Below are 27,105 nucleotides of genomic sequence, written 5' to 3' on the forward strand. Positions count from 1 at the left end.
GGAGCTATCAGCTTCTCAAAGCCGTTCGGATACGTCGCGACTGGCGATGACGAAGGGGTCTTCCGTCGACTTCAAACGGCTTTCGAATCTATCGGCTAGGTTAAACGTGCTCCTATTTTTTTTCAATTACACCAAAAACTAATGCCCTTCATTGGGAATTGGCTGGCTAGCAATGACCGGAATACCTACTTTTTTGAGCTCTCGAGAAATCAAGGCTCGAACCAACCACGACGGTGATCTTAAGGACATTGTGAACCAGCTCTTCTCGGTACAGAAGGCGAAGCCTGAGCTTAATGATACTAATATCCCCTTCATGGTGACTTCTAATGTCTTTGCTGGATCCGATACTACGTCAACCTTATTACGAGCAATCTTTTATTTACTGCTGAAGAACTCGGAAACCTATAACTGCCTTATAGAGGAGGTGGAAAGCAAGAAACAGGTGGGTGAGTTAAGTAATCCTGTTACTTTCAAAGAATCTGAAGCTTGTCCATACCTCCAAGCTGTTATGTACGAAGCAATACATTTATATCCAGTGCTTGGAGATCTTCTCGATCGAAATGTGCCGGAGGGCGGTATGATGATCGATGGACACTATGTTCCAGCTGGAGTAAGCCCCTACCCCACCGTGTGAATTTAACCCAAACGAATACTGATTCAGTAGACTATGGCTGGAACTAGCGCGTGGGTCCTTCACCGTTCACAAGAAATCTGGGATTCCGATGCAGAAGAGTTTCGTCCGGAGAGATGGCTAGATAAGGAGAATGAAGGCACACTAAGTATGTCTTCTACTTAGAAATTTAACTCTTTCTAGAGCAATTTTCTTCTCGTTTGGCGGCGGCTCTCGAACCTGTATTGGAAGACGTGTTTACCCCTATTTCTTATGTTATCTACCTAGATATGAAGACGGAAATCTATTTTTAGATATCAGCTGGCTTGAAATCAGCAAGGTATGTGAACTTCTCAAAGATATATGCTTGTCCTAGTTATTGACCTGTCCTCAGCTCGTCCTAACCCTTTTTATGTGCTTGGACATTAAGCTAGCCGACAACGTAGAGATGAAAGGGAACCACGGGTAAGCTCGAATATCCACCTCTTATGTGTATATTCAAACTAACACGTGATTTCCAGCAGTGTTCTATTACTTGATGGATTAACGGTTCATATTGCATCGCGGGAAGTATAATACTTTCATGTATATATTTTTAGAGTCCTTAGTCTTGGAGTGATAGGCAAGTCTAGTGTATCTATCTTGTCACGAGCCTCTTCTAAGTTGGAGGCTATTTCCCTGTTATACCCAGACATAGCAGAAAACTATGCAATGTCGAACGAATAACGAACTATCACGAGGAATTTCTTTCATTATTATAGGTAGATACTAGTAGGCTGAGCGTTGTTGAAATACCTGTTTAAGATATACCGCTAAGCTAGACGGTGACGCGACTAGTAACTAGACATTTCAATCCCGCAGCCAAGATGTCCGGATTCTTTTCCTTTCACACAGAAGAGCGAGTTTATTCGCTTAGCCCGTGTACGAGCAGACCACAGTGCTGGATCCAGAGGTCGAGCATGAAGTCAAAACCTTGTTGCTCTGCTGGATGTCAATGATGGTCGCGCCGCTGACCCCAGTACCGCCGTTGACTGAAGCTCCGGTGAACTGCACAGTGCCGAAGTCTGCGAAGCTAACTAAGCTGCCACCGCTTGAGTAGTCCTCCACAATCCACTCGGCGTTGGTCTGGCAGAGCTTGTCGGACTCGCCGGAGAAAGAGTGAGTAACCTTCTTGCCGGTAGTCGTGTTCTCGATAACGGCCGTGCCGGCCGCCGTGCTAGAAGAAGTGACGGTCTATATATTTATTAGCGTGTTGCTTTTATGTTGGCGTGTTTATAAGGTAGGCAGGTACTTACGAAGGTAAGGGTGTCACCGGCCTTAATTGGGATACCGGAGAAGTCATAAGCCTAGAATATCGAATTAGTTACTAACTGTATTAAGTAGAAGGCGGCTCTAATTGATCTAAGGTATGACTTATAGAGTGCATGGGTAGGGCTGATCTGAAGGTTCGGGACTTAAAATCTCACTTACATAGTCTGGGTACCACTCGTACCAGGCATCAAAAGATACCGTCGATCCCTGGACAGTGAAGTCGACACCGGTTTGCAGAATCGCAGTCTGGCAAGTGTCACCGTCAATACCGACCCAAGCGGATGCCGAGTACTGTTTGGAGCTGCTACCGCCGGACGGAGTCTTCGGGGTGGGGACGACAATGCTGCCGGTCACAGTCTTGTAACCACTGCCAATGAGGACGGCACCAGCCCAGTTAGAGCTGTACTCGACATGGGCAGTGTCATTCTTAGAGGCGATCCCAAACTCGCTGTCGGCGGGCTGAAGCGTGTTCGAAGTACGGGAAACCCTCCTCTCAGCAAGACGCTCAGCGGCCCGCTGGCGACGCGCAGCCGTGCCGGGAGCAGCAAATGCCAAGTTGGCGCATAGGAGAGCGGCGACAATAGGAAGCTGCATCTTGAAGTGGATAAGGTGGTTTTCAAGAGAAGTCGGGGCGGCGTATGTGTTAGTTGAACCAACAAGGTCCTGGAATGCAGAGGATGCTATGCTATAAGAGCTAGAGCTGCGGTGTCTTGTATTCAGAAATGATTGACAAAAGGGAGGACGTTAAGTGGTATTATATAGGCTGAGCATGGCTCCCCAAGTCTCCCACGCAGTTGGGTGCGAGATAAACAGAGCCAAGAAGTATACGCCAATGGCACGTCGATGCAAGATTCTCTCAAGGCACCATCACCCCCCAGCAATGATAGAATGTGATGTGTCCCAGGTGTTGTCGTGACATGAAAGATAAAAGACACCTTCCTGATGTACTTGGAGGGCCGCCTCAGCTGCCCATGATTCGTATATACATGTCAACGAAGACCGTATCATCTGCCATATTGAACTTAGCGGGCGCTTAGGCTTCCATCTTGATCTAGGAATAATCTAGGAATACTTGAATATGCACGCGGTGCCTGGTCAAGGCTCATGGAGATGCCGGTGGGTTGTCAGTCTTCATGTCTGCCATGTTGATCTATCTCGATACTGACTATGTCGGATAAAGCTAGTCCGGTTGAACGGCGTTACTCGGAATGGGTTGGAACGTGGGTGGAAAAGCTACGTTGGCTAACCCCGGGAATGTGCCAAGTCCAGTTGTTCGGCTGGTCATCGGCTGGTCATTGGCTGGGGGAATACACGCAAGCCTTGGCCGTAGAGGAAGGTAGCATTGCCCAGCCGGCTCCTCAAAAGCTAGATGAAAACGATATGTAAGTCGGTGAGTGAGTGGGTGTAGGTAGGGACAGGCAAGTACATAGTATGGTCGTCAAGAAAGTTGTTCCTAGGAGATAATCGAGGGGAATAACTTGTGATAAGGAAAGAAACCCGCGAGAATGTGGAGGGGAGCAAGGGTCTTGATCCAATGAGGGGGAAGATGGGGGCGTATGGCGTGAGACAGATAAGGGAGAATGGAGTACCAGAGTCAACCGGGTTTGGAGCACTATTCTTCCAAGAGTGTTTGCAACAACATCGAAGGGAGGTTATGGGCTATGGAAGATATCAAGAATATCAAAGTCTCACGAGCCTCAAGTCTTCAGCACGATTACTATATAAGATATCGACGTCGAAATAAGCTTTGATTTACAGTACCGCCAAGCGATTAGGGAATGATTTACAGACAGCGCCGAGGCATAGCCAAGCTTGCCAAGTGGGATTTTATCTTTTCAGTATTCTTCGTTCTTTCGTTAGGCAAGTGATTTGCATGGCACATGCGAGACACCTGGTCCAGTCGCGCTAACGTGTGATCCCCATACCAGGTATCTATTCAGGTATCTATTCCTCGATCTCCTTCCCAAACCGTTGGAATGCTATCGAAATCGTTTTGGTCTAACAGATATACACTTCATACGCTGTCCTGGCCAAGTTATCCTGGCCACGTCTTAGCAAGACATAAGGCCAATCATTCGGTCCGACTAACGGCGTCGCATTTCGACCCAACCGTCCTTAGGAAGGTATTCTTTGTAGGTGGCGCTACCTACACATAGATCTTGTTTATCGGAGCTTAGACTTATTCAAGTCACGTAATTATCTCAAGCCAGGATGTTATACGCAGATAAGCATACTCTATCGGGATTTCAGTTAAAGACCGTTTATTGGTCCATGCGAAAGAAGATTCGAGAGCCAAAGTAAGATGTTGAAATGATATATCAAAGGTTATCGCGATTTATGTCCAGACCTCCCGGGGAGCTTCCCTATACGATGAGATTATATAATTCCCCCAGATTCCAATGACGGATTAACCCGCTTTCCTTAACTATACTACACTTACATTATAAGGTCCTATTAATTTAGGAGGGTGGCTACATACATCTCACTCATCATCCAAGCAGTTATTGCCCCCTTGGTCCAGGCATTTAAATTGTTCTCCAAATGGTAAACCATACAGATCTATAGAAAGTAACAACTAGCCTATCGATGTATAAATGTGCTAACTTGGTTCCCATTTCCGTGCCAAGGGACTCAAACTATGCTTAGGTTTTCAATTAATACCTACTAGACGGCCCGGTCTGGACTGCCAAGATACGATACTTAGAACAATGCTCTTTATGGGCAGGGTGGTGATATCTTCAACATGTTTCCAAGCCCTTCGTGTAGCAACGAATATGGATTCCCATGTCTTGGTTACATTGTGCGAATATCTTGCTTGAGTTCAGTTCAGCTTATACCAATTTAGGTTACATTCAGCTCTTTATGAGTCCACCCAGAAATATTGACTGCAGGCCAAGAGCCTCGTATTGAACTACGAACCAGGTAAAAAATCAATTGGTAGTTCTCGTAACTATTTAGTATCTAAAGTATAAATTACGTATTGTCAATGTGATATTCTAGCCTCCTTATGGGTGGAATTTCCTGATGGGCTTGGAATCTGACGCGGCGAGTATTTAATTCCGGTTATTATGATACTATGCCCACGGATTTCTCATCCTGATTAGGCGTTATTCCGACAAACTGTTATGAGTATCTTTATTGCGAGTCTTGCAAGTCCAGCAGGTATCCAACGCCTCCTCATAAAACCCACCACCTTCCTTTTCAAGCAACGCAACAAATATCTGCAATGAAGCCACTTAATTTTTATCGCTTGTTGCTGGGGCTGTATCGCTCTTTACATGTTCATGAACCTTCGCGAAATCGATGGCTGTTTCGCTGGACCCAAAAACTCCGAACACGTCAGCAACTTCGGCAATATGGTCAATATCAGTAAACTTACGAGCTTCCATTTCCTCTAAAGATTTGTTCTTGGTCTTTCCACTCTATTAATAAGCGTCCTTGTTAATGTAGTCCATATATGTGGTATCTCACCTCCTTAATAAAAAACCAAGTGTATACAACTAAGGCCCAGTTGAATATGCAGAACATCAGAAAAGTCCTCCAACCAATATTGTTTATAGCATGTGGAGTGACTTGTGAGAAAACAAAGTTGAACAGCCATTGGGTGGCCGTCCCGACTGGTAAATGTCAGTACCAATAACAATACCAGTAAAGGAGTGCAAGTTACCTGCCACACCCGCTTCTCGTATCCGGGAAGGGAATATTTCACTCATGTAAAGCTGAAAAGGGGTATGTATTAACATATGGTAAAGATAAGAGTAGCAGCGACGGGAATGCTAACCCAAGGAACCGGTCCCCATGATATATTATAACTCACTATTCGCATGAAAGAATTAGCAGATGATCCAAAGATATACTACAAACTTCAATAAAGGGTTACCAACTGGCTTCAAGATAAACCATGGCCACTGATGCAGCTCCAGTACTAGTCAGAGATTGATTGGCAACTGGTGGGTGAGTAGCTGTTAAGCAAGCAATAATGAGCATATAAACCCCCATCAGGAACGCTCCTCCAAGAAGCGATCCGCGACGGCCAATCCTTTCAACCAGGAACAGTAAGAAAAATAAACATGAAACAACTTTGACCACGCCGAAGAAACCGCTGATTAAGAGACTTTGGTTGCCGGCGCCAACTGCTTTGAATATCTGCGGAGCATCTTCAAGGGGTCAGCTTCTAATCCGGTGCTGAGGGGAGTCACTTATATGATCCTACAGTAAGCCAAACTGGTATTTCCGGTTAGTTGTACGCCTACATTATATGTTAGTCCGAGTTTATTGGCCAACAGTAGATATGAATCCATGTATACCTATTTGAAGCGTTATGACGATGAGAAAGCGGAAGCGATTCGCTGGAAGAAGGTATTCTTTCCAAGTGAGACCCTCAGTGACACGTTCCTCTTCTCGGATACCCGCGATGATTTCCGCGAATCTGTCGCTAGATGTTAGTTGCTGGAAAAAGGCGCTTTTGGTCTTTTGTCATACTCTTCTTGTACTCTGACATTATCGCCGCCACGAACCCATATGAGTGACTGCAAAGCTTCTTCCGTTCGACCTGATTTTGCGAGCCATCGGGTACTCTCTTTCGTTAGTAGCATTCCTAGTCCCAATATGCCGCCAGGAACAAGCTATTATAGAGTTAAGCCGGCGCGGCAGACGACCAGAGAAAAGTAACTATGAATCAAATACTAACCTGGAGGCCAATAGGAATCTGCCACTGTTGTGTCGTTGGACCTAAGTGTTGTGACACACCATAGTCGACCCAGTACGATGTCATTACACCGAGGGTGAAGAAGAATTGAAACATGCTTCCCAGTTGACCCCTGATATGCTTTGGCGCCATCTCCGCGCTATACACTATAATGCTAGAGTTAGCAACTGGTGAATCATACATAAATATTCAGGGGCAGACTTGACTCGGTAGAAGAGGATTATACTAAGATGATATACCACGGAAAAAGTGCGAATAAAAGGCCTGTGGCTTACTCGGAATGATAACAGTAGCCATCCCAACCCCTATCCCTGAAATAACACGAGCTACATAGAAGACGGCCAATGAGTGAGTATTAATGACTTGGATAATACCCCCAATGCTGAAGATAAGCGAGGCCAGCGCAATTGACCACCGACGGCCAAATCGAGCTGTAAACGGCCACACGAAGAAACAGGAGAAGAAAGCTAATTTAGTAGATGATCAGCCATCTCTTTTCCCGCTCTCGCGAAAGGTGCAACTGGTATTAACATACCTCCAGCCTGTAAAAGGCTCGTTGCATTGGAGCCGACGCTTGATGAATTATGTTTATTGATACGGAAGTCATTTTGGAAAGAGGGCAGCGTAAGAACGCCTCCGACGACACCAGTATCATATCTATAGACCTAGTGTAAGAAATCGCACATAGAATGAAGAGAACATGGACAGTCGAGCGCGGGAACTTGTAGAGTGGCATTTCTATATATATAAAGAATTGTCCTCGATGAAAACCGGGTGTATAAGTAGAAGAGAGGAACATACGCGAACAAGAAGCTGCCAGTACAGCATAGAGCAACCAGATACCAGGCCCTGAAGGTACCCAATTTCTCTCCCATGGTATTAGATCTTTTTGGTGCAAACCTTCTATGTATATTCGTCGAACACGTTCGGATATAACGACGGTTGATAGAGAACTAACAGCGTACCAACTTCGACATGAGATTGGCTGGCTGTTGGCTTAAATGCGACACTGGAAAATGAATATGCGCAAGTGCTTGGATATCAGCCGAATAAAACAGAAAAGACATACGAGAGTCTGATATATATCTTATATAAGGTAACTATGCCTTGGGAATGTGTGTAGAAACACATTAGTCTACACCCGTATGTTCCTATATAACAACTACCTAGTGTTCAGAGTTATTCAGATTAGGTACACAGTCGTTAACAAGTCACATAATTAGGGATCCATGCCATCCATATTTGGCAACATCAAATAAGCACCTAACACACGTCAATATTAAGGAATAAAAAATCACGTGTAAGCATGCTCCTGTCAGATGTCAGCTAACAAGCTGTCGTACTGTATGTAGGAACAGAGGGATTCATTGCGCTTCTTGGTCTTCTTGGTGTCATTTGCGCTAAGAATTGCGAGCTCCAACCCCTGTGCCCTCGACCAATTGCGTGCCTGGTTTCGTTCGCTTGGCATGATCCTACAAGGCTGATCGTATGTATGTAAAGTGAAGTTCTGGGCGGTCTTTTCAGTCAGGAGAGCAAGAAACCAAAAGGGGAAGAGAGCACAAGATATCTTGTAGTATAACTTTGCCGTCCCGAGGGTTTTTGTCAGTATAACAGGTAATGGTTCTATATCGTATGAATTAGATACCTACCTATGGAGAATAGCTACTAGTCGAGTAGCTGTGCAAGCAAGATATCATCCATTCTTATTGGACACCCCCGCAAACGCTCTCAATCCTCCCCGCAAGGAACCCTGGTGTAGCGTTTTATTTAATTATATGTATGAACCCCCCGACTCGACCCGTCGTGTGGTTGCAGCCGAGTGGAACGCATTGCGTCTTGCTTACGGTACTCGGCTCTGTCGGCCTGTCTTACTGATGATTGGGTATGTTAACCCCCATCGACTCCTTGGATTCGAGGAACATTTGATACCAAAAAGACCGGCAGTCGTTAAAAAAAGCATTGCCAACGGCGACCCGATAAGCTAAATTAAAGGGTATCCAATGAATGAATAAGGAGAATAAGAGGTCCCCAGCCGCAGGATTAGTTGCCACCAATGACCGAGGCTCTGCGGCCTCTGCGACCTTTGCAGGCACAGGTTTCTAGCGATGCTCACGATCCGCAGAGTCCGCAGCTCGGGCCAGGGCCGACACTTAACCCCATATCCGTACCAGATCCGCTGGCGAAGCGAGCAATTTGCTCTCAATGCAGAATAAGAAAAGTAAGTAGGTAGTTATTGCGTAGCATATCGTCTATTTTGTAGCGCATAAAGAAAGAGGGACTTATATAACGACCTATTTATTCTAATCTTCTTAGGTCCGATGCGACGGCAGACCAAACCTCTGCCAAAACTGCGACCGGCTAGGCTTCGAATGCTCGTTCCAGCAGTCCCCCGGCAAGACGCCGGGCCAATACGTGGTGAAGCTGCCGGAGCGGCGGCGGCGTATGCAGGCGTGCATCCCGTGCCACTCCAAGAAAACCCGGTGTCTCGGCGAGCTGCCGAGCTGCTCCAGCTGCGTCCGGAGAAATCGCATCTGTACCTATCCCCGGACCAGGAGAACCGGGGCTACGGCTCATGGCTCTGACGCGGCGGAAGGTTCGGGGACCGACGATAGACCGGCGCACGCATTTCCTGGCCAGGACATTGGAATGGTGGGCCAGGCGGAAGGGTCCGCGCTGGATTACGAGACGACGCTGGGTTTAGTCGAGGACTACTTCCGGCATTTATATCCGCTGCCGTCGTTTTCTTTCTTCCACAAGGCGACTGTTCTTCAGAGGTGTCAGGACCAGACGATGAACGAAACCCTGAAGCTGTCAATATGCGCCATCACGGCGCTGCAGCTCCAGCGCACTTCGCTATGTCACGACCTCTGGATCCAACAAGCCGAACAGTCGATCTTGCAGCAGGTAGGCCGAGCCTCTATCTTCCACCTGCAAGCACTGCTCCTCGTGATCCGGTATAAGATCGAAAGCGGGGATTTCCCAACGGCATTCATGCTAGCAGCGCTCGCAGCGCGAACGGCGTTAGCCCTCCGTCTGAACTACGAGCGCCCCGAGCTATCCGACGTCGCGCAAGAAGCACGTCGGCGGCTCTTCTGGGCGTTATATCTGCTCGATGACTTCTTCTGCGTGGGGCTTAGAGAGTTTGAATTATGTCCGGAAGAGACGATTCACCTCCAGCTACCCTGCGATGAGGATTACTTTGAGATGGGCCGATTCGCACATACAGGCCTGCTCCGGCCTGGACCCTCGGAGTCTTTGACGACTGTCGGGTTGCGCGGCGTATTTCTCCGTTTGACATCTGTTCGACGGGCGGTTATGAGGTAAACTTACACCTAGTCTTATAAGCCTTACATACAAGGACTCCTTTCTTAACCCCCTTTGAAGACACCTCGAACTTACACAATGCTGCATAGATTCAACCGCCGCGTCGGACTAGGCGAGGAACTATCCTCGACAATCAGCGCCAGCATCCGACGCATCGAAGAAGAGCTCCAATCGCATAAAGCGACTCTCCGGCCAGTTGACCAATACTCTGTATCCAACATGGCATGCAGCAAATGGCTGGCCCAGTTCATCATGCTGCACATGTCCTGGCACCAATGCCACTGCGACCTATACCGCCTCTGCCTAGACGGATACAGCGAAGCGGCTCCGTCCCCGGTCCTAGCAGTGCTACACCCGCGGGACCGGGTCGCCATGCAGTTCAAGTGTCTCGAGCACGCCGAGAACATCATCCGGATCGTGTCTAATTTCTTAAACTACGAGGACGGCGACTGTCTTCTCGAGCGCGATGCTGCGGTCTGCGCGTTTGAAAGCGCGCGTCTGGTTATGTTTGGCTCGCGAATACCGGGGGCAGTGTCGAGTCTCGATGTTGCGATAAATAAAGCCAAGTTGTCACTTAGTTTAATAACACGATTCTTTCCCTATTCTGCTTCGACACAACCCTTAGTAAGTTCCTATTCACCTCCCCTAATTATCTAAACCCCGGACACAATTACTAAGACCTCCCAGCGAAAGGACCTAGAACGCTTAATAGCCAGCTACTCCGTGCGCCTCGCCCTTCAGACGCAAGGAACGCCCTCGGAACCTGACCCGCCACCCTTGGTACGCCCCTCAACAAAAGTCTCCCAGTGCGCCAGCTCACGCCAGCGGCTCTCCGTTCAAAGCCTGCTTCTCCAATCAGATTTCGTCGACGACAGCAACGAGATCGCGGGTCCAACGCCCCCGCCCGAGACGCATACCCTCCAAGCTACCGCCCAGACAACCCACTTCTACGGCCAAGGCAGCGAGGAACCCACATCCGCCGCCAAAGCGCAGCAATGGAACACGGCGGGGAATGGGCAGCTACCATCGCCTGGGTTGTCTCTCGACGCGGGGCAGGAAGACGCGGGGTTGATTTTCAACCCTTGGATGGGCTTTACCGGCACCGAAGATATGTCGGGGCGACCTCCGGGACTCGACGACGAATTTTAATGAATGGGTGGGGATTCTATGATATAACATGATGCATGAGTGGCAAAAAGAAGCGATGCCGTCGAAAATAACGTATATGCCCGTGACGAAGATATCTGCTACTAGAAACACGGGCGGGCGGCAAAGAGCCAGACTAATGCGAATATGTTAAGATATCTAACCTAGGTAGGTATCTATATATAAGGATCTGTACATAAGGGGAGAGTCATGGTCCATTTCCATGTATCTGGGCTACTATGAGGACCAAACATATGATATTTGTACAATAAGCTAAACTAGAGTTTGGTATTTGGTCTTGTCGGAGTGTAAGAATAGGAGGGGAAATTTCATAAACGTCAATGGTAATGATAACAGTGCTAAGTTACTATGTAATACTACCACTACGAACTAATGTATTAGCTATATAATTATTGCTCCCGCCTATGCTATGTCTAGTATGGTCTGATGCTTGTATACCCAACATATCCTAGAGTTTAAATGTATAATTACGGACGGCTTTGTTGTTTTCCCGCAATAATACTACCTATGTAGTCTGGCCAGTTAACAAGTATGCTCGCCTTGTATAGGTATTGTTTTATGGCTTGTGTTGTTAAGCACACTATTCTCGCCTCCCTCTTTTTAATATTTCTAACTCAATTAGGTATATACCACAGAGCAGAACGATCCCAGAGCCTAAGACAAAGTCTGGTGTGTTATTATAGCCTATCTTTTGTCTGGTAATTTCGTCTTAGTCGACAAGTTGCATATCCCTAATGTTGAAGTTTGGTATTAAATAATTATACGTCACTAATAGACGTTGTTATGCGAAATTATGTGCTTATGGGTTGACTGCGATGCTTCATCATCCGTGTGGCTATCGACGTCGGCGTCTGAGGTGTGTAAGTCACTAGTCTCGAGTTCAGCGTCGTAGTGAGGATTCTGCTGTGGTGAAGTCATGGAAGCCGTTTCAGCATTGGCTAGGTCACGAGCACCGTCGTCGGGAGATATCGTGACCATTGACGAAAGCGCCGACTTTTTCGGATTCGACGCATTGGTATTCTTAGCTCCGGTAGGTGTTAAAGGCCGAGAGAAGTCAAAAGAATCGAGATCCGAGGTGGAAGATAAGACGGGACTAGTTTTAGGCCCCGTCTGGAATATATGATTTTTTGGAAATCTCTTAAGCTTTATTTTCGGTTTCCGGCCATTATGGCGCATTGCCATCTCAAGACGTTCCTCTTCGTCTGTTTCGTCATCCGTTATTTTATACGGATTTTCATTGGCAAGGATGTGGTGGTATGGATTCAGTAAACTACTTCCACTTGACCGGCGCCGGTTATGCTTTAGTTTCTCCTTCGTGGAAGGGGGCCCAACCTGGTTCGAACTCGGTGTCAAATGATTGTACGTTTCCTCGTACATACTTGTTAGAGACCCGGTCGCCATCCTTCGTAAGTTAACTTGGCTCTTACTAAATACAACACGAGCTCTCAATGCATGAACCGCGCGATCTAAAGCCAATTCAATGGCACACCGGTCCCGGATGCGAGCTAATTTGGGCCAGGTCGCACGCTCGCCTAATAAGCACGAGCGATGCATGAAATCGGTCGTCGGATTCTTCAGCACCTTAGGCAAGTCCCAAACGCCCATAGCCGGGAAAATATTGATATCACCCGAGTATTTTTGGCTTAGGATAGACCGCAACTTACTGACGAGCGTTGGGAAGATACCTATTTCGGCCATAAATTGCATTCGATGCAGAGCTTCACTTTTGGCCAGAGTCGTAAACTTGTGCATCCAATCCGATTCCTCCTTGAAGATTGTCTCGTGACGTACGCTTGCCGGCCCCTCGTCCTTGGTAAGGAAAGGAACAACATGCGGATTGACCTGTGACACAATAAAATGGTTGACGTTGAACATTTCGGCAAGTCTCGTCATAGGGAGGTCATTATCGACGGAACCATCAATCCACATCTGTGGAGTAGGATTCCATGTACTGTGCTCGCCTGTTAGAGGATTCTTGACTAACAACGGCGCAGCGCTAAAAACGAACGGCACTGAGCATGATGCTGCGACAGCAGACCATATCATAACGTTGGGTGCTGTAACGTAGTTCAGCAACCGCGGTAGCTCATAAATAGATGCTGACGAGACACAAATGTTGCATATCCGCCTCGTTCGATTGTACGCTTCCTGGAAGGTAATGTCACCAAGTAAGTCGCGCATTACGCGTGTCAGATGCTTGATATCAGACCAGTTCCCCTCGGTGAGCAGTCTTCGTAGATGGCCAAAGAGGCCTTCTTCGTTACCCTCCTCTTCGAATACAGCTAGATCGCCATACGGAAAGTCTGCTAATAGTTGAGGAATCTCGTCGTCTGTCCTCGAACAGACCACAGAGCAGACGATCGAACCCGCCGACGCGCCTGAGATAATACGCGGGAGCAATTTTGCCTCGAACATGGCTTTCAAAACGCCAATATGTGTCATGCCGAAAGTGCCACCACCGCTGAGTAGGAGGGCGCTCCGTCCAAAGCTCTGGCGCGCGTAAAGTACCGCGTCCAGCAAGTCCTTCGGACCCGGGTCGTTTGCTCGGTGATACACGCTCTGCTCTACCAGAGCTGTAATAGTCTGCAAGGCAGAATCGACGTATTGCGAAACCAATTTCTTAGTACCACAGTAGGAGTGCCGGTATAGGTCAATATTGCCCATGCCGCCCAGATCGCGCGAAAGGGCTGTTCTAATGATATGCATCATGGATCGTATATCACAATTAGTGCGGGCATTATCGAGCTCTCGTAAGCGCATTTCTAGAAGATCGGGGTTATAGTCCCCAGTTGAAATATCGGCCTTCCATTCTTCATTGCCTTCGAGAACATCCAATTCTTGCGCTGCCGCCTCCCATTCATTATAAGATTCAGCACCCTGTAACCGCACCGATAGAATTTGTTTGCGCTCTTCCACTCGTCTCCATTCAGCTCTCTCTTTATGTGTTAAGCCATCTTTGAGATATAATAGACCGTCTACGACCTTATACAAGGGAGTCGTATTGGGTAACGACCCGCTAGCCTGTCCCTTACCCTTCCGCGGGAGTCTAACGCCGGAGGGCTGGAGCAAAGGGACGGGTGGGAGAATGCCTACGAGGTGTCCCATGATGTAGGTACAAGTGGCGGCAGTGTCGATTCGATGTGAGTGACAGGAGGGCGTTGCATTCTAACCCATCCCATATATATACGTCGGAAGTACACGTCGGTTAGGAGGACGTGGTCAGCTTCCGGAGAATCTAGATCGCCGTCGGTACGGATCGGTCGGAGGTAGTACTGATTAGGGCAAAACGAGGAGATACTACATAAGGACGGCTAAGACACAATGTCTAGAAAATATATCGAAATAGAAATTAAGTAGCGTATTATTCAACCTCGGCCTTGGATGAAAGCTATAGTACAATAAGAAAGAGGTAACCAGGGTACTCTTGAGCTACGGAAGGGGGTGAAAGTGTGAGACAAGAGGCTGGTTGGGAGAAGAATTAATTTGGTAAAACGCAGAACCTGTTAGACCAATGGATAGAGAAAGACGTCAGAAAATACGGAACTATGCGGGACGCTAACCATGTGAACAATAAGCATTAAGATCAGGTGGGTCATAGAACAGGGGGTCATGACCCTAAATAATGGAAATCTCCATTTACTATGCTAAATCTATGCACATTGTACTACGCACTATCACAGAAAGATTGTGGGGTACATGAGGGGTATAGTATAGAATACGGGGAAGTGCTTATAAAAGGTACCTTATATAGGAACGATATGTGGGGTTGAGTTGTACATCTGACATTGCACATAAACCAGACACATTCTATGTAAATGTAAGCAATTAGAGGACCACAAGACTCGATCTAGACTGGTTCTTTATAAGCCACAAGTATTACAAGTATTACAAGTATTACAAGTCCTACAAGAATTTATGCATCGAGAATTTGACTTCAAAGAATAGGTACCTTTACAACCAAGAATAGAACCGTGTCTAATATATTATATCCAAAGCAACCAAAATTATAGCCCTGGTAAATCAAAGGCGCTACGTCTGGACCTCGGAAATAATAGATCCATGTCATCTTCTCTTCCACATAGGCATCCGACAGCCATCAACCCCTTACGAGTCGGGCTGAAAAGGAGTAAACAGCCTCTCTAAGCTCGTGTGCAACGCCGTGTTCTACCCAGAAATGTCCGGCGGTTGAGACCTCTACGTAGCGGAACTGAGATCCTTCAGCACAGCTTAGATGCGTAGCCCAATCACGCATTTTCTTCATAGATAAAAGACTATCTTGATCTCCATATATAGCAAGGGTAGGGTTGGCGGTGAGCTTCGCCTCGGCCTCAACCTCACCCTCTTCCCGCTTCCTATCGTCCTCGTGGTCTTTGGCAGGCCCACCTTTCTTTTTCTTTGCCCAGAGATTTGAAAAGGACATAGTTGCCAAATTCGTAACGAAGCCTAGCGGGGGTGACACTAACAGATAGGCAGTACGAAACCTGATTAAGTTGTTGACATGTTCCAAGCATGGAATTTCGATATCGCCTCCTGTACCTTGATCGATAGGTGGAGTGTTACGTCTCCTATGTATAAACTTACTCCGAGATAATATGTCCCTGACGCCTCTCCGTATCTTCTCTTCTGGGTCTGGGGAATGTGCTCTTTGTTTATCACGGGCTTTTGGTGATATATCCTCACTTCCACCGACACGCATGCCCAGCGACTTTCTCGGCGAGGCAGGAGTAGTAAACATGATTACCTGCTCTTCGGCAAGGTGCTGTGCTCGCAGTCGAATATCTGCGAAGGCGGTGTGTGTGGCAGGCGAGGCGAAGCGAGACAGGTAGGAATCGAGAGGGGGGAGTTGGAGCGTCACCATGGCGCCGTATGAATATCCAGCAAGTAACAAAGTTGGAGCCGAGTTCTCGTCTACTTCGATATGGCGCGGTTGGTTCTGGGGAGCGCCCAAATAGTGTAGGTAATAAACGAGAAATCCGGCGACGGACATGTAGTCGGCTCGCTCAGGCTTCGATGTCCACGACGTGCGACCGTTGGAGGACGAGGCGCCCCTATATTTTAGCACAATAATTAGTTTCATAGTTATACATATAAAATCACTTCAACAACTACCTAGGGGCGAAAACTATACGAACCTGAAATTAAATGTCGCGACCACGAAACCGAGATGAAGTAGTGTACTAGTCACAAGAAGTACAATAGGGTCGTCGTAGGTTCCTCCGAGTGGTGCATATGGGTGGGCGACCACGGCAGCATGTCGAGGCCATGATGGATCGGACAGTGTAAGCGGCTGATCAGAGCGTACCGGATGGTAGATGCGACAATCGAGTTTGGTATTATCGTGGATGCTAGGGAGCGTGAAGCTCAAGTTGGGTCGCGGAAGCATTGTCTAGTTTTCCTCGGATGTATAACAAGGCAATGCATCATGTTAGACTCACAAAAGAGCCAGCTGACGAAGCTTGAATAATAAAATAGTTGAAATGTTTAAAAACACATTGTTATGTGTCGTGCGTGAAACAAATATTTAGTGTCTCTTTGGTAAGAAGTAGATAGTAGATAGTTCCGTTACACGAACTATATATTTTTACAGTAGCCTCGATGACGTTGCCCTAAGCTTGGTACCACTCCGAGGTTAGCTCCCGGTTAGACTCCACACGCCTAGGTTAGACCATTGGTTCATTTTATTTTTACAGTTTACATGTGCATGTATTTCTGTACCTACAGAGCTAGAACATCGAAATATTCGATATCGAATATATTAATATCAGGGACACCTACATCAGCGGATAAGAAATCTTAATATATTGTTTTTAACGTATACATGTTTATTAAATATCTCCACTACAATATCACAATACGGATTATCTAGGAAAATTGTTTCTCTCTAATAGATATAGTATTGCGGCTTTCTTGTATAATGTGCAAGCAGCTAGATCCTCTTCGTAGTGCAAGCGATGTTGGTATCTTAATTACACATGTAAATTCTCCCGCTAGGTAACTTGAGTATTATTCACGCACACACACAATGCACCCTGCCAAACCCAACTCCTATCCAACCAATGATATCGTGTCTCATGCCCGAACTATGCTTATGAGTGATATTCCTTCTATGATCCAGTGTGGTCCAGCTGATCCCTCCTAAGATCCTGCAATCCCTAAGCCCACCCTCGAGCCGAGTCTCTCTGTTCGGCCTCCGTCTCGTTCGCGATCGACAGTTGCTCTCATTCGTCGTCCCTCCATCAACCCTCTCAATCCCCGTTTCTGCAACCCAATCACGCTGCTTAATTCCCCGCTCCAGACTTCTCTGGCAGCTCCATGCTCGCTGTCGCCACGCTCACTCCACTCGCTACCCGATACGCTTGTTGTTGCGCTTAGTTCATCGGGATCCGGCCTAGACCTAGATACACTGGTATTGATTCGGAGACCTTCGAGCCCCCCTGCTGCTTCGCCAGAGTTCGATTGTGACACTGACATTGACCGACCATGGTAAGGGCTAACGGCACCGCCCCCTAGAGACGACTCGAGACCCATATATAAGTTGGGATTCATGCTGCCATCGATTCCGCGGCCCCCGCCAGCTGCCATGGCAGTAGCGTTGAACACGGCGGCGGCATTACGTGAATCAAGACGGGCATGAAGACGTTCGACCACAGCCTCCAATAGCCCGTCTACCTTGTAAGGCCGGGCAATCTGCAGTAGCGAGCAGAGAATCTGAGGCGTGCAAAGGGGTGATGATGGGGGAGGTAGTGCCGACGTATAAAGGAAGTGAAGAAGAGCCTGGACAGTCGGGCAAGTATGTGGAAGGTAAAGGCATCTCGGTCGAGAACCGGGCGGTAGTGACGCAGGAGTTGGCGCAGAATTAACGTGGCCAAGATCTGTTGAGCCACCACCGCCACCAGGTGCGTTTGGTTTGTAAGATCCAGCAGAGGAATTGTTTAGCGTAGTAGCCATCGAAAGACTGCTGTCGCCGCCGATGCTCCTAGTTGACTGAGTAATCGTTATGACAGAATTACGCGCGCCCGCTTGGCCCGACATGCCTGTTCTTAGGGTTGCTGAATCGCTACCGTCCTGTGTAGCAGCACCTTCGCGCAACAACTGCACAAAGTAAGGACCCCATCTACGCGCAACGATGCGGGAATTGATAGGTATTCGCTCGCCATGGAAACAAAGGATGTCCATGTCTGCTAACTCCCGAAGCATTAAAGCCTTCTCGCCCAACTCCTCAGCCGCTCGCATATGTGATCTCCCTCCCCCGGTCCAACCAGCTTTCCTAGCCGTACTGAGATCAGGAGCTGTAAAGGGACTACTGGCAGATATAAATCCCGACAGAGGCGATATCTTACGGGGGTTGTCGTAGAAGCCAAAGGCTTCCAGCTCCACCATGCAGACATTAGAGAAATTAATACGACGGTGATTATAATCATCGACCAAGCTCCTCTTACGATTGCCCAGGATTACAAAGATATTCCGCCTATTCCAGAGAACACCTCTGTTCCAACTACCCTGGCTAAAGACACTACCGCCCGTATCAATACGTACCCAAGTTAGATTTCTAAGGTCCAAAGCCCACAGGGCGTATTCTTGCTTAGAGCTTGTGAGATAGGTGCCGCTAACAACAAAGTACGTATCAATAACTCCACCGTTTGGAAATCGCAACCCAGGCGGGGAATAAGTTCCTGACATCGGCTTCTCAGCGAGTTGCCCGTCTGGACCTCGAATTTGGAGTTCCAGTTTTACATCTAGAAAGTTGTAGTTCGAGTAGATGAGCATCGATGAACCTGGTTCCTTGGCCTCGTAGCTGACCGCACTGTCTTGACGTGAAGTCTTGCCTATCTTGGCGGTAACGTTAGGGGGTAAGGGAGCGACGACACTGCGATAGGCACCACAAGATTTCCCGAGAGATTGTGTCGAAGTCCACTTTAGACTTCGGAGATTAAATACGCTAATCTGTTCAATGTAATGATTCGCTCCGTCCTGGCCGCCAACCACAACCATCTCGGCTCCCCCAGCACCGTCGATGTTGATACCAATTCTACCTTCGTTCGGGTTCCCATTCGAGGGATTATGTTGCAAAGCCGATAGAGGGGCCTTGTGCGACGAAAATGTCGCGGAAGAGGGCAAAATACACGCGCAGTGAGCGTAACGGCCCTGCGGGGCATCCTGGGAGGGAACATAAGTCCACTTATTTGTTATAACGTCGTAGATGTATATATCAGACATCACGGTTACTTCAGGTTGCTGATCGGGGGCTGCCGACGCAGGTTGATTAGTCGTAGGTGACATACCCCCGTAACAAACCATCTTAGTATCGCCCAGAGCACACATGGAATGGAAATAACGAGGTGGAGGGATATCCCCAGTGGTCTCAATCTTGCTCCAGTGTCTCCGAATAAGATCCAACTCGTAAAGATCCGAGGTAAGGGGAGCCGGCCGACTTCGCGATAGAATACGCCCGCCAAAAACGTACAGCTTATCCCCAAGTATCGTAGTCGTTGCCCCGACTAGGGGATGAGGCTCTTGGCCAGTAGTCCGGTGAACATTACACATCAACCCGGACAGGTGAGCGGAAGACGCCGAAGTCGCAGGAGTGCCGACAGGGGCACTAATAGAAGGATTTCTACCCGAAGAGGCCACCTGCGGAGAGGTGCCAGCCGAGAGAGGTCCATTACTTCGAGGTGTCAGATTATCCCTCTGGCCATCCCCACCATCAGTCCTCAAACTAGCTATACTGCTCTGGCTGCTGCTCATATCCATGCCACCGTTATACATCTGGTTTGAGAACATTGAAGCGTTGGAATCCATAGCTTTCGTCCTACTATCTACGTTTGTGTCGTCGGTGCTATTATCCTCAGCTATAGTAGTCAGGTTATCTTGCGGAGCATTAAACGAGATCGCAGGAGGTGCGAGACTCGAGGGGGATAGTGAAGGTGGTGGTGGTGCTGGAAGCGGTTTCTCGAGGCTATTTTGCAGACTCAGATTCCTGACATGTTGCAGAGGTGGTGGTCTCGTTTGAACGGGTGTCCCGCTATGTTCTGACGACACAGGACTCGAGTTGTGCGATCTGAGAGAGGCCAGTCTTGAGGGCACTCTTGCAAATCTTAAAGAATCTTCCCGACTGGGAATGGCCTTTTTGAGACCTCGATAAACGTCGGAGAAAAGATCGGATGGGGATTTCGAGTGAGCGTGTCGACGGTCGTGGTCATCTACTTCGCTCTCGTAGATGTCGTCGAGGAATTGCGGACTAGGTTGACGGTCTGGTTGACCAGTAGTTAGACTAGCACCAGATGTAGACATTTTAACCCCTCCCTCTTAGCCGCAAGTTACACGACGATGTTCAGGGCTGAAGGAGAGATCTAGAAGACGAGAAACAGAGCCTCAAACATAGAAAGGTGCCAGGAACCCAGGTGAGTACTACTCAAATACAATACCGGGGTAGCTAGGAGGTAGAACCGAAAAAGTATTATTAGGAGACGCAGCACTAGGATTAAGATAACAGGGGATATTTCTTCCGTCGGTCTTGGAAAGACGCGACGACGGTAAGGCTAAGGCTAATGAAAGACCACAAGGCGGCTCTGAGCCAGGGGTGCCACGAGAGCTTGACGACCATGTGCCCGAGACGGTAAAGGAACAGACGACAAGCATTGACCGAATGTCCGATGACATACCTTGGGTCCTTGGGTCCTTGGGTAAACCAAATGAGGTCTTAAATATCGACGTCGCAATTAACAATCTTAAATACTCGGTCGAACACGATGCGTCTTCCCTGTCTTCTGAACCCTGGCTCCGTCTGTATGTATGCCGCGCGCTTTCTTCCGAGTCCCACGGTCTCTTATTTCCTCTTTACTATGGGTTTCTATAGGTTCGTTTCTCCGGGCGCTCCGAAAGGATATCTAATTGCACAGACTTCCCGTATTTCTTGCCGATTATTAGCAGTGGTGCCTGTTTGTAAGGGGTAGGAAGAAAAAAAGGGGGGTGGAGGCCAGGTTGAGATTTGGGTCTATGTATGTACTCCTACGCGCGGAGGAATTAAGGCTGCGCAGCCTGCATCCGATTAATCGATTGACTAATGAATTTATTCCTTTTTATTTCTTTTATTTCCTAACCCCACCTCCTTTTCCGATGCTCTATGCAAGGTATTTGAGCAATGAGAATTGAGTAAAATGTTAAGAGTGGAGATAGATGCTTTAGACGCTACGCTAAAAAGACTTGACTAGTACGTATCTGGTAGGTAAACTCACCGAGTTGTTTACTGTGCATATTTCACGCTAATCTTCCTATTGGAGCATAGAGGAGAACATCTGTAAGGTACCTAACCTAGCGTTTGTACAGTATTTCGCTCATATGACCTATGTAGGTACTATCCACAATATAAATAGATGTATGTATCCATTGCAGCTTAATATACCTAGGTAATGCATACACGAATTTATGGTAAACTCCATTATATCTAATATTCTCGCATGAAGCTTGATTTAAATGTCGCATCTTCATCTTATCTATAAATGCGCTTTATTACGTGTATTAACATACTACTGTTTCAAACAAAAAGGATCTTCGATTTGGCGCGTGCCTTAGGCACATAGTTAAGCGCAAATACCACGTTTTTTTCAGGGTCTAAAATATCGAGCTATCTCACATGACATGTAGGTATGTATTAATAGTATATTTACAGTGGATAGAGATCTTGATTATAAGCATAGCTTTACATATCCCACAAATTCAATAACAGGTATGTCATAACTCTCTCCTTTTTAATTAATAGTTATTAATAGTTAATCATTACAAACCAGGAATTATCAACGAGAATTATTCAGTTTCCGATAAGACATATACTCTTTTCCATATACATATATAATTTACAAGCAGCAAGTCACGGCTTACACGTCAAGTTAAAAATACAGCGTCTAGCTATTCATATGCTTTTACATTGTAGATAAAGCTGTTCTTCATTTAACACGAGCACCCCAACATCACCACTCTGAGTACAGCCAAGGCAGTAAGCTAGCTACCTGTTTCAGGCGGGCTCCGGTCTACTTGGCAATGTGGGACAATTATACTCACTAGTTCCAGCCAAGATAGCACTTAACCAACACACACCAAAGTAAAACTTGGTAATGGTTCTTTTTTATTAATTTTCATTATTTCTAGTATGAAAGTCACGGAGTAAAGCATACTTCGTTCCAGTACAATGTTTTCATAACAAAGCAGAAGAGTCGAGTAAGTCTGGATGCATTGTATCCATTTTTCCTAAATCACCACCATGTCTTCCCATCCTAGAGCTTTAGCTGTTTACGAAACAGTAGCCTTCTCCTTAGGAAGAGGGGTGAATCTCAAGTACGGCTTAACGATACGGAAGTCGGGGAATAGCTCCTTAGCTTGCTCGTTCTTGACGCTAGGGTGAACGATAACGTCGTCACCGGGGACCCAGTTGATAGGGGTGGTGATCTTGTGCTTGTCTCCAGTCTGGAGAGAGTCGACAATTCGCAGAACCTCAGCCGAGTTGCGGCCAGTAGAAGCGGGGTAGGAAAGGATGGTTCGGATGGTCTTCTTGGGGTCGATTATGAAGACGGAGCGGATGGTAAAAGCAATGCCCTTCTCGTCAACGTTGGTAGTGTCTTGGTAGTCAAGCCTAAGGCGCGGATGGCCCTGTCAGAATTTATGTCGAGATCCAAGGCAGAGCACATGACAACTTACATGTCGTAGAGGAAAGCAACTTTACGTTCCTTGTCCGCAATGATGGGGAATGCGACATGGCCGCCCGTGACCTCGTCAATGTCCTTGATCCAGCTCTCGTGGCTGCCACGAGTATTGGCAGACAGACCGATAAGCTTAACGCCTCGCTTGGAGAATTCAGGCTCGAGCTTGGCAAAGGCGCCGAGCTCGGTGGTGCAGACGGGGGTGAAGTCTTCCGGGTGAGAGAAGAAAACAACCCAACCGTCGCCGATGAACTCGTGGAAGTCGATAGGACCTTTAGTGGTCTCAGCCTGGAAGTTAGGGGCAATAGAGCCCAGGCGGAGGCTACATTAACATGTGAGCCGGTTGGACAACTTGAAAAGCTCAGTATAGAAATCTCAGGAAACTTACGGTGCAGCTCGGGGGTCAGCCATTGCGATTAGTAAGAGTATAGTATAAAGATTTTGAAGGGAAATGCGATTGGGTATCTGGTGAGGATGGGTATCACGAGTCAGAAAGTAAAAAGAAAAGAGAGGAGGTGGTGAAAGGGAGGGAGGGCCGGTTCGATGCCGGGCTAGCGCACGACGTCAGCTATATAATCATCGCATGGAGCTCCAATAAGTAGTCCGTTCGCTCGGGATACTGTTCACATGCGGCTGGCTAAGCTGGGTGGGCCATGGATCGAAGAGAGATAGACTGGTTTGGCATTCACACCCAGCCAATAGCCGGCTCTACTCGTGGCTATCAAGGCCTAAACAGGAATCTACAGACTACTTTCGCAAATGTCGCAATCCATTGATTTTCTTATGTTTTCTCGTCGAACACTACGTTTTGACGTGCCCCGCGCAGCCCACGACGTCCTGGCGCAAGGCCGGGTCGATAAAGTAACCCCTCACTAGTCTACTTCTAGAATAGGAGCATATTGCGTGCTGCAACGCTGTTCTCATTGGCTACCAGCTTCAACCTTTCTCCGCATCATGTCATCAAAGCCTTACGATGGTATCATCAACATCCCCCGCCAAATACATCTAGTTCCGGCCCTCGGTCGGCTCCTATCACCTATAAGTGGCGGATATCGGTGGAAGAGGAAGTATATGTATGATACCTTCCTAGATACTGTAACGTCTGGGGGAACATTTACATCTTGGAACTATTAATGAGTGTTATGGATCAAGTGGTATAAAGAGTAAGCTAGCTCTTCCAAGGTCTAATATCCTTCCACAAACGAGATTAGCTAGAAATAATAGTAAAACTATTTAACACTCGATTTTTTATAACGTAGCTTCTCCAATAATAATCTCAGTCCTCGCAGAACACACTGCTAACACACTGCTTGTATAAAACGTGAATCAAGCCTATATAGTACTTTTTAAACATGGCATGAGATGCTCATACATGTAATTACGCTCAAGCCTAATTCGATTGCATCTCGATAAAGGGCCAACTCTTGAATATGAACATCGTATTACAAAAGTCTCCAAGAGATACCAAAGTACTTGAGAATATTACTTTCGAAATGATTTTACCATCACTTCCCACTTGAATCTCATGGTCCAAACCTTTATACAATCAACCATTATGACTATACAGACTTAATCAATTATAATAGCAATCAAAATGATTATCGGTACTTATAATAATATGCGAAACTGGCACGAAATGAGAAGGGACATTGTTTTATGAGTTGCCAATCTAAAGCAAAACGGACGGAAGCTGTTTGGGTGTATTTTAATAGATAAAGGGATGGTTAGTAAGAGAAAATGGTATGATATACTCCATTCTTCAAGGTTTTTGACCAAGTTACTATAGCTATCTTGCACATATATGTGCAGTTTTATTCACTTTGCCCTCAAGAGCAGACATAGCATAAATACATACCCGACTTATATTAGCAAATTAAGACTTTAAAAAGACTCAAGATGTGCCATCTTAGAAATTATGCAAAGGACTAAGCCAATAAGATTTAAATTAGCAATGTGCCTTGTCTCCCTGGCACTTAGGGACATAGTTTTAGTCATAGCTTTGTCCCGGGAGGCTTAAGGCGTGACGATGCTTGAATGATCATCAATCATAACGATACAAATTATATAGAACGACGTCCTGGCATACTTGATTGCAAAACTCAGAAACAAGAAGAGATATAAAAGATTGTTCTTCTATATCTCATATCTAAAAGATATACAGAAGATATGTACCAAACATATAGAAACCAATTTCGAAGCGTATCAATTGCTCTTATTAAAGCATGTAACTAACTGTAAAAGCGACAAGTATTATAATTACCTACCTATGTAGGTGTATAAGCATTAGGCTCAAATAACCCGTAAAATAAACCTTCCAATGCCATCCTATTAATAATAGGAAACATCTAGAAGACTGTGGGGAAGCTGCTAATTATAGAACCGTCGACGGGAGAGAAAGCTATAGGCTGCACCAACCGTACGATTGCACGAATAGATTTCTCGTATTTCAGTCTAGAATCCTGCCCGGCAAAGAGCAATGACATCTACTACACATTACACACACCTATTATCACATATAACGGCAGCATTGGAACATGTCAAATATCAGGGGCCCACCGGGCCGTGTACCGCGGTGCATAATCAAGTTTTAAAGGATTAGAACTGCCGCTTACTGTAGCCATACAAGATCGTCTGTCCATCTTATGAGGATCCCACCTCGCCTCAAATATCTTGTTTTTCAACGTACATATGTAAATGCAATCCGCGTAAACTCATTCCTAAGCCAACTCATCCGACATCAACTACCTACACATACACCAGGCCAGGTCCCATTCGCGTGGCTAGCCAATCAATGAAACCCTTCAGTTGGCCCTCTGGGGCCAACTGAGCCTAAATTTAGCTGTGCATATGTATAAATGTGGTCACCATATGGCGTTGTAGCATGGTGATGTCCCCATAGTCATCTGATTTATTACTCCGGGGAAAAAAGGGGGTCGGTCGATCGAATCAAATAAATTTGTAAAATATTTGACCACAGATACCACGCCTGGTATCAAACACCCCTGCAAATGATTGGACTCCCGATATTTTTGACCGATGACGCTTTTTTTTCTACCCAGATAGATGAAGATATTTTCAACACTAGGATGGGGTATCTGGGGGAAAATACTGGTGGTTAGCGTGTTTTAACTGGGGATGGATAGAGATAATTCGGAGAGTACTCATACTAGTCTGAGCTGAGATACTTACATTCAACATCCCGAATCTCCCCATAAGAATAACAGGTTTTTTTTCTTTTCTCTCGAAGTTCCGCCGTTGAGGTTAGACTCTCGCCTAAAAGTCCGTGTCCTCCTTTGGTGTACAGTCGTCGCAAAGGCCACTGGCATCTGACTCTTCCTCTCTTACGAGGTCCTTGTGACTGCATTCGCCCGTCTCATCGTATTCCTCACAGTCTTCAACTTTGACCTCATCGCTAGTGTACCACTGCAAGGAACTATTTAGCCTTTGTTCTTGTTCAAACCAAGGTTCTGGGGGGATGTATTAAGCTCGTAAGAACCTGTTTCGGGGAGGCCCGTAGCCCTGGAAGATGCTCTATGGGTTATTCTCATGAATGGGATATGCGTAGGATGGTTTGAGACATCGAGAGAAAAAAGCATACTGCTCCGCACTCCTCACAGTACCACTTTAACAACATGTATTCGCACATATTCGGATAGTTGTTCGCTAGTATCCCGAGTCATTAACAATGGAAGATGTAGTAGGCTTCGAGAACACGAATCTCGATCATATCCCGCTTCCCGGGAGCCTCTAAGGCAACTTGAGTCATGTTACTCAGGGAACGCCACAGACTCACGGGCCTCTACTTTGATTCACGGTATTCGCATTGACTCGCAAGACGTGGACGTTCCTGGAGACACCGACACACCAACAACGCTGGTGAATATCATCCGACTTCTGCCACGTGTGCAGGCGAGTACGAGCGGGATCTGTGGCATCTAGAAAACACTTGACAAATCTTTTCATAGCTAGGACGAACAAAAAAAATGTATACTTTAATAAAGCGATAAGGACCTCATCAATTGGCTGCATATACATGACAACATCACAGGCATTTCCGATCCTAATTTATTGAGCAACATATCGGGACAGACACGAGACTTCTGATTGGCTCAAAGTTGTTGAAGCCTTCTCAGGCTGTACTTCAGGTATCATTTAGAAATGCATCTACCCGAGGGAATAATTACCGCAATCCTCTAAAAATGTTTCCGGAGAACGGGGACCTGAAGCGACCTGAAGCGACCTGGGATGATGTAAGCTGGAGCTTTGAGGTCCGGCGTCCCTGCAGATCCGAC

The 27,105-nt window shown here is 46.8% G+C and overlaps 8 protein-coding genes across 8 annotated transcripts; 2 read left to right on the forward strand and 6 right to left on the reverse strand.

The window, feature by feature from the left end:
• Nucleotides 1-172: 172 nt before the first annotated feature.
• F4813DRAFT_394026 (cytochrome P450) lies at nt 173-1,186 on the forward strand (the record flags this gene model as incomplete). The annotated part of the gene is made up of 5 exons (XM_049247508.1): nt 173-610; nt 665-779; nt 907-950; nt 1,005-1,075; nt 1,132-1,186. The coding sequence occupies 5 exons, from the start codon at nt 173-175 to the stop codon at nt 1,184-1,186; spliced, it is 723 nt and encodes a 240-aa protein (XP_049095079.1).
• Nucleotides 1,187-1,522: 336 nt separating this feature from the next.
• F4813DRAFT_383517 (peptidase A4 family-domain-containing protein) lies at nt 1,523-2,515 on the reverse strand (the record flags this gene model as incomplete). Its single annotated transcript, XM_049245952.1, has 3 exons — nt 1,523-1,843; nt 1,906-1,956; nt 2,081-2,515. The coding sequence occupies 3 exons, from the start codon at nt 2,513-2,515 to the stop codon at nt 1,523-1,525; spliced, it is 807 nt and encodes a 268-aa protein (XP_049095080.1).
• A 2,314-nt stretch (nt 2,516-4,829) lies between these two features.
• F4813DRAFT_375881 (putative MFS sugar transporter) lies at nt 4,830-7,926 on the reverse strand. The gene is made up of 13 exons (XM_049245061.1): nt 7,431-7,926; nt 7,165-7,286; nt 6,905-7,096; nt 6,612-6,775; nt 6,404-6,546; nt 6,229-6,350; nt 6,135-6,170; nt 5,806-6,078; nt 5,703-5,737; nt 5,589-5,640; nt 5,393-5,538; nt 5,301-5,334; nt 4,830-5,249 (listed from the first exon to the last, which is right to left on the reverse strand). The coding sequence occupies exons 1-13, from the start codon at nt 7,502-7,504 to the stop codon at nt 5,158-5,160; spliced, it is 1,485 nt and encodes a 494-aa protein (XP_049095081.1). The 5' UTR covers nt 7,505-7,926; the 3' UTR covers nt 4,830-5,157.
• A 756-nt stretch (nt 7,927-8,682) lies between these two features.
• Nucleotides 8,683-11,102, forward strand: F4813DRAFT_394029 (fungal-specific transcription factor domain-containing protein; the record flags this gene model as incomplete). Its single annotated transcript, XM_049247509.1, has 4 exons — nt 8,683-8,847; nt 8,943-9,949; nt 10,043-10,577; nt 10,641-11,102. 4 exons carry the CDS (start codon nt 8,683-8,685, stop codon nt 11,100-11,102), a joined length of 2,169 nt encoding a protein of 722 aa, XP_049095082.1.
• Nucleotides 11,103-11,457: 355 nt separating this feature from the next.
• F4813DRAFT_375884 (patatin-domain-containing protein) lies at nt 11,458-14,615 on the reverse strand. The gene has a single exon (XM_049245062.1). The coding sequence runs from the start codon at nt 14,223-14,225 to the stop codon at nt 11,889-11,891; it is 2,337 nt and encodes a 778-aa protein (XP_049095083.1). The 5' UTR covers nt 14,226-14,615; the 3' UTR covers nt 11,458-11,888.
• A 205-nt stretch (nt 14,616-14,820) lies between these two features.
• F4813DRAFT_375885 (Alpha/Beta hydrolase protein) lies at nt 14,821-16,704 on the reverse strand. Its single transcript, XM_049245063.1, has 2 exons — nt 16,253-16,704; nt 14,821-16,168 (listed from the first exon to the last, which is right to left on the reverse strand). The coding sequence occupies exons 1-2, from the start codon at nt 16,501-16,503 to the stop codon at nt 15,217-15,219; spliced, it is 1,203 nt and encodes a 400-aa protein (XP_049095084.1). The 5' UTR covers nt 16,504-16,704; the 3' UTR covers nt 14,821-15,216.
• A 290-nt stretch (nt 16,705-16,994) lies between these two features.
• On the reverse strand, nt 16,995-21,083 carry F4813DRAFT_375886 (uncharacterized protein). Its single transcript, XM_049245064.1, has one exon. The coding sequence runs from the start codon at nt 20,409-20,411 to the stop codon at nt 17,256-17,258; it is 3,156 nt and encodes a 1,051-aa protein (XP_049095085.1). The 5' UTR covers nt 20,412-21,083; the 3' UTR covers nt 16,995-17,255.
• A 1,323-nt stretch (nt 21,084-22,406) lies between these two features.
• Nucleotides 22,407-23,224, reverse strand: F4813DRAFT_394033 (mitochondrial peroxiredoxin PRX1; the record flags this gene model as incomplete). Its single annotated transcript, XM_049247510.1, has 3 exons — nt 22,407-22,746; nt 22,812-23,135; nt 23,202-23,224. 3 exons carry the CDS (start codon nt 23,222-23,224, stop codon nt 22,407-22,409), a joined length of 687 nt encoding a protein of 228 aa, XP_049095086.1.
• Nucleotides 23,225-27,105: the final 3,881 nt, after the last annotated feature.

Source organism: Daldinia decipiens (genome assembly GCF_022478715.1).
Source record: "Daldinia decipiens strain CBS 113046 unplaced genomic scaffold F4813scaffold_53, whole genome shotgun sequence".
Classification (NCBI taxonomy): domain Eukaryota; kingdom Fungi; phylum Ascomycota; class Sordariomycetes; order Xylariales; family Hypoxylaceae; genus Daldinia; species Daldinia decipiens.